Source organism: Crassostrea angulata, chromosome 2 (assembly GCF_025612915.1).
Source record: "Crassostrea angulata isolate pt1a10 chromosome 2, ASM2561291v2, whole genome shotgun sequence".
Taxonomy (NCBI): Eukaryota; Metazoa; Mollusca; class Bivalvia; order Ostreida; family Ostreidae; genus Magallana; species Magallana angulata.
The window spans coordinates 36900517-36917315 of record NC_069112.1 but is presented as its reverse complement, the minus strand read 5'-3'; the positions used below and the strand labels follow the sequence as shown (position 1 = coordinate 36917315).

The window sequence follows — 16799 nt, the reverse complement described above, 5'->3', positions numbered from 1 at the left end:
TGCATACATTAAAGGGCGGTATATTGGAGAGAACGATCGATTAATTCTCACAGTTTTGGAATACTGTGGAACAGAAAATCTTGATGGCATATTACTCTTTTTGGACTTTGAAAAAGCATTCGATTCCGTGGAGTGGAATTTCTTGTTTAAGGTTCAAGAAAAATTTAACATTAGCAATAACTTCATAAAATGGGCCACTATACTTTATACTAATCCAATATTTAAGATGAAAAATAACGGCTGGTTGTCAAAAACATGCACAATGACTCGTGGAATAAGACAGGGTTGTCCACTCTCTGCCTTGCTATATCTTTTTATAGCTGAAATTCTAGCTATTAAGATAAGCAGTAATTAGAACATTAAAGGAATAACAATAAAAAACAATGAAATAAAAAACATTCAACTGCAGATGATCTAAGTATAGCCCTAAGAGATGAAATGTCAATGAAGCATGCTTTAGAAGTGATAAACGATTTTTGTAAACACGCTGGATCTAAAATAAACATAAACAAAACAGAATGTATTCTTTTATGAACTCTAAAAAATCTCTATGACGAGCTCTATGGTATCAAAACTACAAACAAAGCAGTAAGATGTCTGGGAATCTTCATTGGTCACGATAAAGTAGAATGTTATAATAAGAACTGGATGAAAATTTATCATGATGTTGAAAAGCTCTTTGAATCTTGGAAAAGAAGAAAATTAACTTTATTTGGTAAATCATGCATAGTTAACACACTTGCTTTATCTAAACTCACATACGTTGCTTCAATACTTAATTCTCCTGAAAATGACTTTATAAAAAAAAATTCAACGCCTAATCTATAACTTTATTTGGGATAAAACCGAAAGAAATAAACGTAATACTTTAATAGGTAATGTTTTAAACGGTGGGCTGGCAGTTGTTGATATTGAATGCAAAATAAAGGCATTTAAAGCCTCATGGGTTCAACGACTTCTAAAAAACAAAAACATTCTGTACAAAATTTTTGATTCTTACTGTAAACAAATAAACATAGATGTGAATTACGCATTACAATTTTCAGAAAAAAGATAGAAAATATGCAAAAATTGGGAAAATTACCAATGTTTTATCAACAAGTGTTATGTTCATTCAATGAATGTAAGCCTAAAAACTTATGAAAATATTTCATCAATCAAAATTGTACAACAACCAATATGGAACAACTGCATTTTTTTGTATAAGGGAAACTCCTTGTTTTTAAAAAATTGGATTACATGTGGAATTCTATATGTAAACGACTTGTTAAATGATGAAGGAAATTTCAAGTCGCTTTCAGACTTCAAAAACTGTATAAAGAATAAATCAAACTGGATATGTGAATTCAAGATCCTTTCCTCTGTTTTCAAGCCACTATGTAGGAAATTTAATTTTTCATATTGTAAGTTTACTAATATGCAAAATAATAATTATATTAAGTTTTATTTTGGTTATGAAAATGTATTAGGGCAAAGATGTAGTTTTTTCTATGAGAATTTAGTAAATAAGAAGTTTACTAAACCCTGTTATCAGACTGTTTTACAAAAGGAATATAATATTGATTCTGTTGATTGGAAATATATCTACAAATGTAAATTATTACATATTTCTGATAAACGTCTTGCAGAATTCAATTACAAAGTATTAAATAATATTCTCTGTAACAATGCTTATTTGAGTAAATGGAAGAAAGAAATCCACAGTGAATGTAAAATATGCAAGAAGAATGAAAATACTAAGCATCTTATTTTTGAATGTGATAATGTACTTGAAATATGGAATGCTTTAAATGTTTACACTAAAATTGATATTAAGTGGAAACATGTACTTTTAGGTTTTTTTCATGAACAAAATAGAAAAATTGTATCATTGAATACCCTCATTTCATTTATAGCATACAGAATTCATAAATATAAGATGTATTGTCGGGTACATTCCTTAGAAGAAACAAATTACAATATTTTGAACCATGTAAAGGTATCTACTGTATTCTATGGTTCTGTTTTAAAAAGTCACAATTCATTCGTAGATTATAGAATTTTCCAAAATTTTGTAAAATCAATTTTTAGAGCATATGTATATTCTTTATTTTGTTGATGTTATCTTTGTTTGTTTTATTTGATGTAAAACTGATATAATGAATAAATAAATTTAAAAAAAAATTAAAAACAAAAAATTAAATAAAGTCTATTGATGATGCGTAATATATGCAGATTTCACCTATACAGATACAGAGTCTATTGTTGACGCATTATTTTTGTGCAGATTTCACGTACACAGAACGCAGAGACCATTGATGACGTGTTATTTTTGTGCAGAGTTCACTTACACAGCAACAGTGTCCATTGATGACGCGTAATTTTGTTCACCTACACAGATACAGAGTCCATTCATGAAACGTTGTTTATGTAGAGTTCACGCACAGAGCACAAAGTCCGTTGATGACCGGTAATTATTTGGCTTCTGTAACTCCATTGGAATTATGGGTAATCCGGGCAGGTTTTCTTCTATCTCCCCCTGAAGGCGTTTAAAAAGCAGCTTGTCTGCAAGAAACAAAAATAATTAATTTATAATTGTATTAAATGATTAATACCAAATACTTGGACAAGAAGGAAAGAGTGAGCAAGCTCAAACACCCCATGTTCTCCCATTACTTGACAAGCTACACATCATGAATGGCCGAGTATGCAATAAGGTGGCATTCTACACCGCTTTCTGATGATGCAGTACGCAAAAAAGTAAATCTGGAAGCATGTAATTCTGGTACCGGCTGATTGCAACTGATGCGAATTGTATGGGGACCGCTCTTTTGAAAAATTTGTTAAATGAACAGAATAAATCAAAATTTTGATTAAAATTCATTATTTACATGAAAGGTGGTATGGGACACCTTCATGTAATGTCGTATCATTTATCGAAATAAACAATAAATCAAGTGTAATTTTATAAATAGTTTCTTTCCCATCATTGTTACCTTACAGCGCAGTGCAGTGGGTTAGAGCGCTCACTACGGACCTGTAAGTCACGAGTTCGAGTCGGGTTTGAAAAATTTATTACTTTTCCAAAATTTTCTAAAACATATTTTTTGGTAAAATATTGTGAAAGAAAATTCTAAACCAATGAAAGTATTTCAATAGTAATGTACTTTAATTCACATCATTATTGACAGATGTTCCATACCACCTTAATTTAAGGGATGGGAGGGTGGCTTTGAATTTCTCTCAGGTTGGGATACATTAATCCTAATTATCTCCCCTGGAAAAGGGGCACGTTCCTTAATTTTCACAACTTTGAATCTTCTTTGCCCAAGGGTGCTTTGTGCCAAGTTTGGTTGAAATTGACCCAGTAGTTCTGGGGGAGATGTTGAAAACGTGAAAAGTTGACGGACAGAGGACATACAAACAAACAGACGGACAGACGACAGACAAAATGTGATCAGAAAGGCTCACTTGAGCTTTCAGCTCAGTTAGCTAAAAATGATAGGGCATTACTAGCAAAACATCATCAGATCAAAACTTTCTGCAATTATGCACACATTTAATCATTTGTCTTAAACAACAACATACTAAATTCTAATGGTTCAAAATTTGAAGACAAAACATTGTAATTAAAATTTCCTAGAAATGTGCAAATCAACACATTGTGTTCTAACTACCTACAAAAAAAATCATTGCGAAATTCAACATTTGGACAAAATTCTAAGTTCAATGGGGCTAAAATTCCTAGAAAGATAAATGAAATGGAACTTCCTAGTAATTAGCACATCTACACGTTGTGTCCTAAATACCTCAAAAGTTTCATATTAAACATGATAAAATTCTGTGCAGCTGTTTAATATATGTTTTGCTTATAATCCAGGACTGACTGAGATAGGTTGAAGTCATTATTCTATAACAATTCCATTACATGGGGTATAATAATGGCACAATTAGCAAAACAAGATACATTTTTGAATTGATAATGATCTGACATTTACAATTTATAATTGTTCAGTTTGATATTATATACTTCATGTGGATATTTGTTTTATAATATTCCACATTCAGAAAAGAAAACTTGTATAACATGATGTTTCTCACTCAGCAACAGACAGCCATGTTTGGATGATCACAAAGTGTGAAATAAACAGGAGTCAGTATTACAGTCCATGTGAATTATACACAGCTCAATTTCAGCTGCAGATGTTGAACAAAGTGACAAACAACATGTGTGGTTTTGAGAGCAGACTAGATTTGTACAGAAACATTTACAACCTGTCAATATCCCAGCTATCTCCATTATACGGCTGGTGTTGAGCTGGACATAGCGTCCTCATCAGTACGGGGTCTGTGATCATCTACAACAAGTCATTAATTAGCTGTTAATTAATACATACAGTATATGTAATGATAGAGCTACATCTACCAATTAAAACTCTAAACTGATTACCATAATACTTGTTTTATTATTTGTCTAATTAATTAAATTAAGTCAATTAACATGTAACAAAACAACTGATTACAAATACATGTGTCAGTGAGTTTTACTTTCGTTTAGTTGATGAGTTGTGTTGTGACGAGGTGTCGTGTATCGGGTGTCTCCATCAGGACGGGGTCTGTGTTCATCTACAACAAGTCATTAATTAGCTGTTAATTAATACATACAGTATATGTAATGATAGAGCTACATCTACAAATTAAAACTTTAACCTGATTACCATGACACTTGCTTTAATATTTATCTAAATAATTGAATTAAGTCAATTAACATGTCACAAAATAACTGATTACAAATACATGAGTCACTCTATATATTTCATAATTAAATACAGCAACCTGCTATTTCTATTCACTAAATACAATGACATGTAACGGTACATTTAATTAATAAAATAATGTATCTACTTTCTGTTTATTTTAGATAAACACTGAATCCCAATGACTGGTAGACACAGCTAACCCTGTAACAATGAGTTGTTTATATTGACAAACAATCACACAGATAAACATGTCTTACATGTATCTTATTGACTGATAATTAACACGGACTGTGTGTCTTAGTTATCTATATCTAATTAATGTGAATGATAATGACTCAGACTTACCTGTCAGAGCGTCCTGTCTGGTGATATACCTGTAGACACACACCTTGTTGTTGTTGTCCACTGATCCGACCCAGAGACGGTGAGTGTTGACATCATACCTCAGGCTCCATGGTCTACCCATCTCTTGTGATTTTGTCAGTAGATGTGACAGGAACTGACCGTCCTTATTCAACATCTGTACTGTGAGGGTTTTAAGATCACACACCAGGATGTGTGACAGCGCGTCAGTACAGATTCCCCATGGCTCTAGTCTTGATCCTGATATATGTCCTGTGTAGGAGAAACGATGTCTTCCTCCACGCTCTGTCACCACTACAGCACTGAACGAGTTAGACACCACGACATCCCCATTGTTGTTCTCTGTTATATAGCGAGGGTAACTATACAGTCCCCGTCCTGTGTTGTGGTACTGTATGGTTTGTGTGAGTTGTCCACTCTGGTTGTACCGGGTTACCTTGCCTGTTACCTTGCCTGTCTCTGTATCATAGGTAGACATCCCGACCAGTAGATTCCCAGTGGACGGGGACCAGTACACACACCGTGGTTCCCATGTAGAGTCTGTTCTCTCTATAAATGTGGTGGTTGTTTTCATATCCTTTGACAGTTTGTTGATGTTATAAATCCTATTTATATAAATCAGTTCACTCTCACTGTTCACTGTGTGTAATCCCCCACCACGACATGAATCCTCCTCACGATGTAGAGGGACACCTGTTGTGTCTGTCAAGATGAGATTGTTTCTATGATCACTGACCCAGACCCGGTCTGATGTCACACAGGAAATGTGATCACACCAAACAACACCTGTCACTGTGAGAGATTGATGGAGCTCAGCACCAGACGTCAGTTTCAGCAGACACTGGTTTCCTACGCGTCGGTTTCCTCTCTCTGTGATTTGGATTGCACTCAGTGACCCCATCACATCCTCCTTGTTGAGTGACTCAGTCATGGAGAGCTGGCTGGTGTGGAGTGTAAGATGTATCTGGGGGAGGGCTGTCTTTGTGAATGAGAGGAATTGTAGCGCACTGAATGTGAATGCTGGCTGTACATATCTGTGTTCATATCTCCTTAGTCTGACAATATGTCTGATCATTTTTATCTTTTGTTTTTTACATCTGTGTTTGAAATCAAAGTAACATAACACATTGTTCAATAGATCATATACCACATAGTCAATGAGATCCTTCAGTGTCTGGGCCTTTGTTAACATCTCTGATTGAAGGGGGGAGAATTCTGTGTGACAGGTTTTGACATCAGCTTTGATTCCTGTCAGGAGAACAGGTCTGTAAAAGAGAGCCTCACTTCTGATGGTGTGAGTGGTTCCTCTGTGTTGTTGTCGCTTTGTTTTATAGGCTGTTCCAACATCAAGTTGTCTGTGAGTTCTATGTTTTCTACAGTGGAAACAGACAGGAACTTGACAAGGTTCACAGTACTTTGTATAAACATGGCTAGGATGTCTCACACAGATCTCTTGTGTTGGGATGTAGTTGATTTTATCACGGCGTGACACAACATCATGGTCTATTGTTTGGAGATCTTTTACATGGTTCTCTTTACACTGGGGACACAGATCACATGGACACGATACACAATAGTACGCTGTGTCCCCCGGACACTTAGAACACTGATTTACTCCGTATGGGGAGCTTGCTGTGTCCATGATGTGGGCGGTCTGGGTCATAACCTGTTGAATGAAAATAAAGAGTTTTAGAATTATTATTGTTATATAGATTCAATGTCAAATATTAAAAGAAATATATTTGGGTTTTTCAAAGATTAATATATTTTCTCTACTTGGATAATTGACGGTCCATTATTCTGGTTCTGATTATAGAGACACTCAACCAGTAGAAAAATACAACATAAGATTGCTGAGTGAGAAAGAGGTGCTATCTCTCTCTCTCCTCTCTCTCTCTCTCTTTATCCCTACATTTCTTTCTCTCTGTTTCTCTCTCTTGGATGTGTACATAATTGATAGTTTACAATATGATTATCTAGCAAAGAAAGTCAGAGAGAGAAAAAAAATAAGATGTAGAGTACACGTCTCAATTTAGTTTAATTCAATTACCGGGTATTTACTGTCTCAATTTACCTAACATGTACTCCTGCTATTTCTATTTCTTTCTCTCAATCTCTGTTTCTCACAATTTCAATACTGAGTTTGCACTCTTGCCCCCCCTCTCTCTCTCTCTCTCTCTCTCTCTCTCTCTCTCTCTCTCTCTCTCTCTCTCTCTCTCTCGATCTTATTCCTCCTCTCTCTCTGATTTTTTTTCTAACACATGCTTTTTCTCTGTCTCCTCAGATTTCTCTTCTAAACATGTATTTTCTATCTTTCAGACAAACTCCATTAAACATGTACATTTCTTGATATCAAATTTAAGGTCTTGCAAATTTAAACATATTTTGTTCAACAAGTGTTCATGAAATGTTAACCGTTTTTGAAATATCTGTACGAATGTGTTTTAGGGGCCGACCCTTTAACTCCTAAATGGGGTCATAAACAAAAGCATTTAAGGTAGCATATTGACTAGAACACCATTTTAAGCAACTTTTGTTCTACATTGCTTTTAAAAATATTTCTCCTTTTTCAGATATTAAAGATCAGAGTTTTGAACTTCTGGCCCCTTGAAACCCCTTATTACGTAACATATGACTTTAGTATGATACTGTATAGATAAACAGCTGTACAATGAACATTTTTGCTTATATAATTAATAACAAATTATTGTTCAGTAAAGAGTTATTATTAGAGGACTTAAGAGCCCCCTTGGCCCCTTATTTGAGGGGTCAGCCCCTTTTTCTTGATATCAAAGGAAAGCTCGTGAAAATTGAAACAACTTTTGCATTACACGTTTAAACAAATTATGTGCACATTGAAAGGTATTACAGAAAATGTGCAAAAATTTCTTGGAAAAATTTGGTGCTAATTTTCAGGTTCAGGCGAGCTTCGAGGCCTTGAGCAATTTTCATAATTGGAAGCATGGGGGTACATCTACAGACATTCATCTACAACCCCTGAAAATTTTTAGCTTCTATCTTGATTAGTTTCGGAGGAGATGCGTGGACAAAATGACCCTTAAAAATTTACAAAATCGTCTATATCTTAAACCGGAAGTGACGTCATCATGCAAAAATTTAATAATATGTAGCGACGATGATGTTCTATCACTCCTGAAAATTTCGTGCAAATCGGTTGGGTAGTTTTTGAGAAATAACGCTCATAAAAAGTCAGAAAAAGAAAAAAAAGAATAACTAGAGCAAAGCTCGTTGCAAAGCAACGAGTGGGTCTTCCGTTAATGTCGGAAGTAAAGCTGGAAGTTCCTGTAAGAAGCAGAGCTCTTAAACCAATAACAAGAGTAACTAAAATAAAAAGATGAAAGAAATCGAATTATTCCTGGTACGACTTAACAAAATCCGTATGATTTTAAGTACGACTTAATAAAAACCTTCCTGATTTCAAGAACGACTAAACAAAAAAAAATCCGAATGTGTTCAAGTACGACTTAACAATTATTTTTGGTACGAGTTAACTTTACTTTGAACATTACGCTATTTTTTAAACCAAGGACGCAGAAACAAAATTTCCGGAAAAATCATTTTTTAAACCCCGATATCTCTTTAATGCATTGTCCGATTTTAAAACGGATTTCAGTGTTAGATTCAGCTTGATAAGCTTTATAAAACACATATTCATTTTTTTTTTTGATCAAAAAATTCATTTTTTCGAAAAATTTGTTTCACTTCCGGTTTCGACCGGAAGTGACGGATTTTTATTTCCAGCCTTATTGCACATGTAAATTGCCAAATTTATAACCACAGAAAATTTCAAGACTCTATCTTAAAGCGTTTTTGAGAAATGTCGCGGACCAAATGATTTTTTTTAAAGTTTAAAAATGACGTAACGTCAATACGGAAGTGACGTTGTTATGACGTTGTTATGGAAACATCTTTGAGGCAGTATAATTGCACATAATCCCTGAAAGTTTCCTTTAAATAAGTTGAAAACTTTTTGAGTTATGAAGGCGAAAAGGAGTCAGAAAAAAAAGAAAAAGAAAAAAAATAATAATAAAAAGAAACCGAAGAATAACAAGAGGGTCTTCCGTTGGAAACGGAAGACCCTAATAAGAACTAGAGCAAAGCTCGTTGCAAAGCAACGAGTGGGTCTTCCGTAAGTGTCGAGAGTAAAGCTAAAAGTTCCTGTAGGAAGCAGAGTTCTAAGACGAACTAAAGAGTGAATAAAAATCGTATATTTCTTGGTACGACTTAACAAAATCCGAATGATTTCAAGAACGAATTAACAAACCTTATCGATTTCAAGAACGACTTAGCAAATACAAATCCGAATATGCAAAAGTACTTAACAATTATCGAATAATTTTAGGCACGAGTTAATTAAACTCTGAACATAAAACTATTATCATAACAAAGAATGTGGAATCAAAATTTCCGGAAAAATCTATTTTTAAACCCCTAATTCTCTGTATTGCATCATCCGATTTTTGAACGGATTTCAGTTTTGAATTAAAAATACTAAGCTCTTAATTTCTGCTTTAATGATTAATAACAAATTATCGCTAAAAAATAGGTTATAAAGAAAAGACTTTGTAGCCATTTTGGCCCCTAATTTGAGGGGTCAGCCCCTTTTTCTTGTAATCAAACGAAAGGTCTTGTAAATATATTCATATTTTGTTCAACAAGTATTCACGAATTGTTAACTGTTCTAGAGATACCCGAACAACTGTGTTTTAGGGGCCGACCCTTAAACTCCCTACCAGGGCCACCAAAAAATATTTTTAGATCCCATATCGTTAATAACATTATTTTGAACAACTTTTCTCCTACAAGGCTTTTTAAAATATTTCTCCTTTTCTAGATATTAATGACCAAATTTTTAGACATCTGGTCCCTTGAAACCCCTAATTACGTATCATATGACTTAGGTATTGTACGGTATAGATAAACAGATGTACAATGAACATTTTAGGTTCTATAATTGATAACAATTTTTTTTCAGTAAAGGGTTATTATAGAAAGACTTTAGAGCCCTCTTGGCCCCTTATTTGAGGGGCCAGCCCTTATTCCTTGATATCAAATAAAAGGTCTTGTAAATATAAACACATTTTGCTCAACAAGTGTTCAGAAATTGTTGACCGTTCTAAAGATATCTAAACAAATGTGTTTGAGGGGCCGACCCTTAAAATTCTTACTGGGGCCACCAACAAAAATTATTAAGGTAGCATATTATTAGGAACATTATTCTAAGCATTTTTTGTTCTATAATGCTTATCAAAATATTTCTCCCTTTCTATATACTAGAGATCAAAGTTTTGAACTTCTGGCCCCTTGAAACCCCTAATTACGTAACATATGACTTAGGCATGGTACTTTTTAGATAAACAGATGTACATTGAACATTTTTGGTTCTATAATTGATAACAAATTATTTTTCAGTAAAGAGTTATTGCAAAAAGACTTTAGAGCCCTTTTGGTTCCTTATTTGAGGGGCCAGCCCCTTTTTCTTGATATCACGTTATAGGTCTTGCAAATATAATCATCTTTTGCATTACATGCTTTAACAAAATATGTGTACATCAAAAGTTATTCCAGAAAATTTTGTTGAAAATGTTGGTTCTAATTTTCAGGTTCGGGCGAGCTTCAATGCCTTGAGCAATTTTCATTAATGGAAGCATTAGGGTACATCTACAGACATTCATCTACAATCCCTGAAAATTTCAAGCTTCTGTCTTGATTAGTTTCGGAGGAGATGCGTGGACAAAATGACCCTTAAAAATTTATAAAATTGTCAATATCTGAAACCGGAAGTGACGTCATCAATTAAAAATTTAATAATATGTAGCGCCGGTAATGTTTATAAGTCCTGAAAATTTCGTGGAAATCAGTTGAATAGTTTACGAGATATAAGCCACCAAAAAAGTCAGAGGAAGAATAATAATAATGAAAAAGAATCCGAAGAAAAACAAGAGGGTCTTCCGTTGAAAACGGAAGACCCTAATAAAGAAAAAGAAACCGTAGAATAACAAGAGGGTCTTCCGTTAGAAACGGAAGACCCTAATAAAGAAAAAGAAACCGTAGAATAACAAGAGGGTCTCCCGTTGGAAACGGAAGACCCTAAATAACTAGAGCAAAGCTCGTTGCAAAGCAACGAGTGGGTCTTCCGGTGGTGTCGAGAGTAAAGATAGAAGTTCCTTTATGAAGCAGAGTTCTAAAACCAACTACAAAGAAAATGAAAAAAATATTTTTTTAAAAATCGAATAATTCTTAGAACGACCTAACAATGTCTGAATGATTTCAAGAACGAATTAACAAAAACCTTAACAATTTCTAGAACGACTTAATAAAAACAAAGTCCCGAATGTCTTCAGGTACGAATTAACAATTTCCGAATCATTTTAGGCACGAGTTAATTTAACTTTTAACATAACACTATTTTCTTAACCAAGAACCTGGAATCAAAATTTCCGGAAAACTCAATTTTTAAATCCCAATATTTTTGTAATGCATCGTCCGATTTTAAAACGGATTTCAGTTTTAAATTAAGATTAATAAAAGCTCCTTTTTTGCTTGTTGATTTATATCAAATTATTAGTCAGAAAAGAGTTATTATAAAAACGACTTAATAGCCCTTCTGGCCCCTAATTTGAGGGGTCAGCCCCTTTTTCTTGATATCAAATAAAAGGTCTCGCTAATATAAACATATTTTGTTCTACAAATGTTCACGAATGGTTAACCGTTATCGAGATATCTAAACAACTGTATTTTAGGGGCCGACCCTTTAACTCTTTACCGGGGCCACTAACAACAACATTTATGGTATCATATTGTTCAGAACATTATTTTGAACAACTTTTGTTCTACATTGCTTTAAAAAATATTTCTCCTTTTTCACAGATATTAATGATCAAAGTTTTGAATTCTGGCCCCTTGAAACCCATGATTACGTAATATATGACTTAGGTATGATACTGTATAGATAAACAGCTGTACAATGAACATGTTTGCTTCTATAATTAATAACAAATAATTGTTCAGTAAAGAGTTCTTGTAAGAAGATTTAAGACTCCTCTTGACCCCTAATTGGCGGGGCCAGCCCCTTTTTCTTGATATCAAATGAAAGGTCTTGCAAATATAAAAATATTTTGTTAAACAAGTGTTCACGAAATGTTAACCGTTCTTAGGATATCTTTACAAATGTGTTTTTTAAGGGCCGACCCTTTATCTCCTAAATGGGGCCATGAACAAAAAAAATTAAAGGTGGCATATTGTACAGAACATTATTTTAAGCAACTTTTGTTCTTCAATGCTTTTCAAAATATTTCTCCTTTTTCATATATTAATGATCGAAATTTTGAATTTCTGGCCCCTTGAAACCCCTAATTACGTAACATATGACTTAAGTATGGTACTGTATAGATAAACAGCTGTACAATGAACATTTTTGCTTCTATAATTAATAACAAATTATTATTCAGTAAAGAGTTATTGTAAGAAGACTTTACAGCCCTCTTGGCCCCTAATTTGAGGGGCAAGCCCCTTTTTCTTGATATCAAATGAAAGCCCGTGTAATTTGAAACAACTTTTGCGTTACATGTTTTATAAAAAATATTTGTACATCAAAAGATTTCACAAAAAATGTGCAAAAATTTCGTGAAAACATTTGGTGTCAATTTTCAGGTCCAGGCGAGCTTTGAGGCCTTTAGTAATTTTCATCATTGGAAGCATGGGGGTACATCTACATACATTCATCTACAATCCCTGAAAATTTCAAGCTTCTATCTTGATTAGTTTCGGAGGAGATGCATGGACAAAATGACCCTTAAAAATTCATAAAATCGTCAATATCTGAAACCGGAAGTGACGTCAGCAAAAAATTTAACTAAAAACATTTACCCACTCTGATGTCCTATAAGTCCGGAAAATTTTGTGCAAATCGGGCGAATAGTTTTCGAGAAATAAAGCTTTAAAGAAGGCAGGAAAAGAATGTTAAGAATAACTAGACACGATCTCGTTGCGAGCAACGAGGAGGTCTTCCGTTCGTTTTTTAGAATGAAATATGACATCATCGACTTTGATTTTCGACAACAAAACATGTTATGGAAAAAGGAGTGAAGTACTTATGCTTTATTGTATTGCTTTTTATAAGTTCTCTTGCTTTTTTAAATACCAGCATTTCTTTCAATTAAGATAGAAAAGATCAAACTTGTTTACCTCTGGTCCCTAAAAACCCTGATTGGGTAACGCAAGAGAAAATTACTAATTGTTAGGATATATAAACGTATTACACCTAATCTAGCTTTAATAACCTTTCACAAAATGGCTCTCATTAAAGGGCTATAGATAAAAGATTTTAGAGCTCTTTGATCCCCTAATTCAAGGGGCAAGTCGTTTTTTCTTGGATTCAAATGAAAGGACATTTAATTCTGAACACATTTTGTCAACAAGTGTTCAGAAATTCGTTACCGTTCAGGAGATATATGAGAAAGAAGGTTTTAGGGGCCGATCCCTTTTCTCCTTATAAGGGCCGTTTAACGAAATTTTGAAGGTTGCATTTTGTTGAGAACATCATTCTAAACAACTTTTCTTCTGTACTGCATTACAAAATACATTTCCTTTCTGAGATATGGGTGATCAAAATTTTGGACTTCTGGCTCCTAAAAACCCTTAATTACGTAACACATGATAAAATCATTACATTGCTTTGATACATAACTATAAGATAAACACATTTGTTTCTATAACATTTCACAAAATATCCTTCAATAAAGGGTTATAGATAAAAGACCTTAGAGCCCTTTGGTCCCCTAATTTTAGGGGCCAGTCCTTTTTTCTTGATATTAAATGAAATGATATTTAATTCTGAACACATTTTGTTCAACAAGTGTTTAGAAAGTCGTTATCGTTCTGGAGATATATGAGAAAGAAGGTTTTAGGGGCCGATCCCATAACTCCTTATAGGGACCGTTTAACGAATTTTTGAAGGTTGCATTTTGTTGAGAACATCAGTTTGAACAATTTTTCTTCTGTACTGCAGTACAAAATATTTTTTTCTTTCTGAGATATGGGTGATCAAAATTTTGGATTTTGGCCCCTAAAAACCCTTAATTACGTAACACATGATAAAATCATTACATTGCTTGAATACATAACATTGAGATGAGCACATTTGCTTCTATAAAATTTCACATAATATCTCTCAGTAAAGGGCTACAGATTAAAGACTTTAGAGCCCTTTGGTCCCCTAATTTGAGGGGCCAGTCCCTTTTTCTTGATATCAAATAAAAGGTCATTTAATTCTACACAAAATTTGTTAAACAAGTGTTTAGAAATTCGTTACCGTTCTGGAGATATATGAGAAAGAAGGTTTTAGGGGCCGGTCCCTTATCTCCTTTTAGGGGCCGTTTAACGAAATTTTGACGGTTGCATTTTGTTAAGAACATCCTTTTGAACAATTTTTTTTCTGTACTGCATTACAAAATATTTTTCCTTTCTGAGATATAGGTGATCGAAATTTTGGACTTTTGGCCCCTAAAAACCCTTAATTACGTAACACCTAATAAAATCATTACATTGCTTGACTACATAACATTGAGATAAACATATTTGCTTCTATAATCTATTACAAAATATCCCTCGGTAAAGAGTTACGGGTAAAAGATTTTAGAGCCCTCTAGGTCCCTTATTTGAGGGGCCAGCCCCTTTTTCTTGATATCAGCTGAAAGATCTTGTAAATATAAACAATTTTTACATTACATGTTTTAACAAAATATTTTCCAGAAAAGAGATAAAGAGAGAAAAGCACAAAAAATAACGACGCTTTTTTAATGTCAATTTTCGAGCCATAGCGAGCTTTGGCGCCAAAAGTGCTAAACATACAAAACAACAATCATGCAAAACTTCAATCTTTCCTTTACCAACCGTAGAAATTTGAGCTAAAAATCTCTTATAGTTTAGGAGAACGGCCGCAGACAAAATACCCATATAAAAAATAGAAAAATCTCAATATCTCCAAAACAGATGTGACGTCATCAATGCAAAACATTTGCTATCAAGTTCAGACCACTATCTATCACATCTGAAAATTTGATGGGGATCGGTTGAGCCGTTTCTGAGAAATCGCGTGTACAAAAATGGGAAGAAAAAAAAAGAATAAAAATAATAGGGAAAAAGAAACCGAAGAATAACAATAAGGTCTTCCGTTGGAAACGGAAGACCTTAATAATAATAGAAAGAAACCGTAGAATAACAAGAGGGTCTTCCGTTGGAAACGGAAGACCCTAATAATAGGGAAAAAGAAACAAAGCAAAAACAATAAGGTCTTCCGTTGGAAACGGAAGACCTTAATAAGAATAAAGAAAAAGAAACCGTAGAATAACAATAACTATATTAATAAAGTGTTTTAAATTATCACACGTGGTCATGCTGTTTTGAAAATAAACTACTGTTACATAATCAAGCTATAATGCACGTTTGAAGTTAAAGAAATGTTTAGGTTCACATGTCAATCTAAAGAATATTATATGTATGCATAAATATATGATTTTTTATTAAAGCACATAGTAGGTCAATTCATTTAATTTTGTAATCCTACAAATTTTCTCTTATCAAAATAGAATGATGTCGATTATTTGTTTCAAGGACCCCGCCCCCTCCTTCTCAGTATTATATATTCAAATACATTAATGTATTAAATTAATTAATTTAGTTTATTAAAACATCCTACCATATTCACCATTCTATTAATGATCACTATTGATGTGTATTATTTGTACATGTAGCATAGGAAAACGGTCTAGGAAAAACAAAACATTTTTAATGAACATTCATCGCCTTTATCATTGCGATGTCATGAAAAAGTTCACACATTATTGAACATTTTCGCTATTCAAAGGTTCATATAAGGAAACATATTTGAAAATGTAAATATCAAGTATTACCTTCTATGTATACTCTAAGTAAATTCCCAGTAAATATATTCACCCTTTACATAATCATTCAATATCATTTCATTGCTATAGTATATATTTTGATACAAACTCCCACTGACTTGGATCCCCCAAAGCATGTCCACCACCATACTCTCATTTTTGCTATTTTAGGCTGGTTTTATAATATTGAAAATGAAAGTAGGTTTTAATTAATTCTACAATAATTACTTATCAAGTAAAATTCAATTATAGTTTATGGACATCATATTACACTTGTTAAAATACCAAAAGTCAAGTGTAAGCAGTTACTCTGGTGCAGGCATTTTTTAGTTAGACAAAATGTAGTATAGATATTCTTACATGTAACAAATGTTTAAGTGGCAATAACTTTTTTCTATATTTATTTTCAAATTCTGGTAAGCGATTAAGACATTGATAAATGTATTCTCATAAACTTTTGGCCTTTCAACAGAAAAACTAAATGTGACTTACTTTTTTAGACAAATGCCACCCCCCCCCCCCCCACATAAAACCTAATATTTAGTTTTTAATGTATTAATCGGTCAACTAAGTTTTCATTATTAAATAATTTCATCTGTATATTACTTATTAAACGTATATATACTCTAAACATTTTTTTAAAAGGGGGGGGGGGGGGGGTTCTGTGTCTGAACAAACGACTTGTCTTGTCATTGAGTTGTTGGATTGAAACAACTTACCCCCTCCTCCCTTACCTGAACTAAGGTACAACAGTTTGTTCTTCAACACTTTA

At 33.5% G+C, this 16799-nt stretch overlaps 1 protein-coding gene across 1 annotated transcript; it reads right to left on the bottom strand.

Annotated features, from left to right (window-relative positions):
• Positions 1–2097: 2097 nt before the first annotated feature.
• LOC128172868 (uncharacterized) lies at positions 2098–7032 on the bottom strand. Its single transcript, XM_052838577.1, has 4 exons — positions 5085–7032; positions 4528–4605; positions 4255–4337; positions 2098–2544 (listed from the first exon to the last, which is right to left on the bottom strand). The coding sequence occupies exons 1-3, from the start codon at positions 6763–6765 to the stop codon at positions 4279–4281; spliced, it is 1818 nt and encodes a 605-aa protein (XP_052694537.1). The 5' UTR covers positions 6766–7032; the 3' UTR covers positions 2098–2544; positions 4255–4278.
• Positions 7033–16799: the final 9767 nt, after the last annotated feature.

Coding starts and splice junctions, on each gene's coding strand:
- LOC128172868 (XM_052838577.1), bottom strand. CDS start 6,765: ATGACCCAGACCGCCCACATCATGGACACAGCAAGCTCCCCATACGGA. Junction 4,606..5,084: donor CAGACAGGACGCTCTGACAG/GTAAGTCTGAGT, acceptor GACTTGTTGTAG/ATGAACACAGACCCCGTCCT. Junction 4,338..4,527: donor AACTCATCAACTAAACGAAA/GTAAAACTCACT, acceptor GACTTGTTGTAG/ATGATCACAGACCCCGTACT.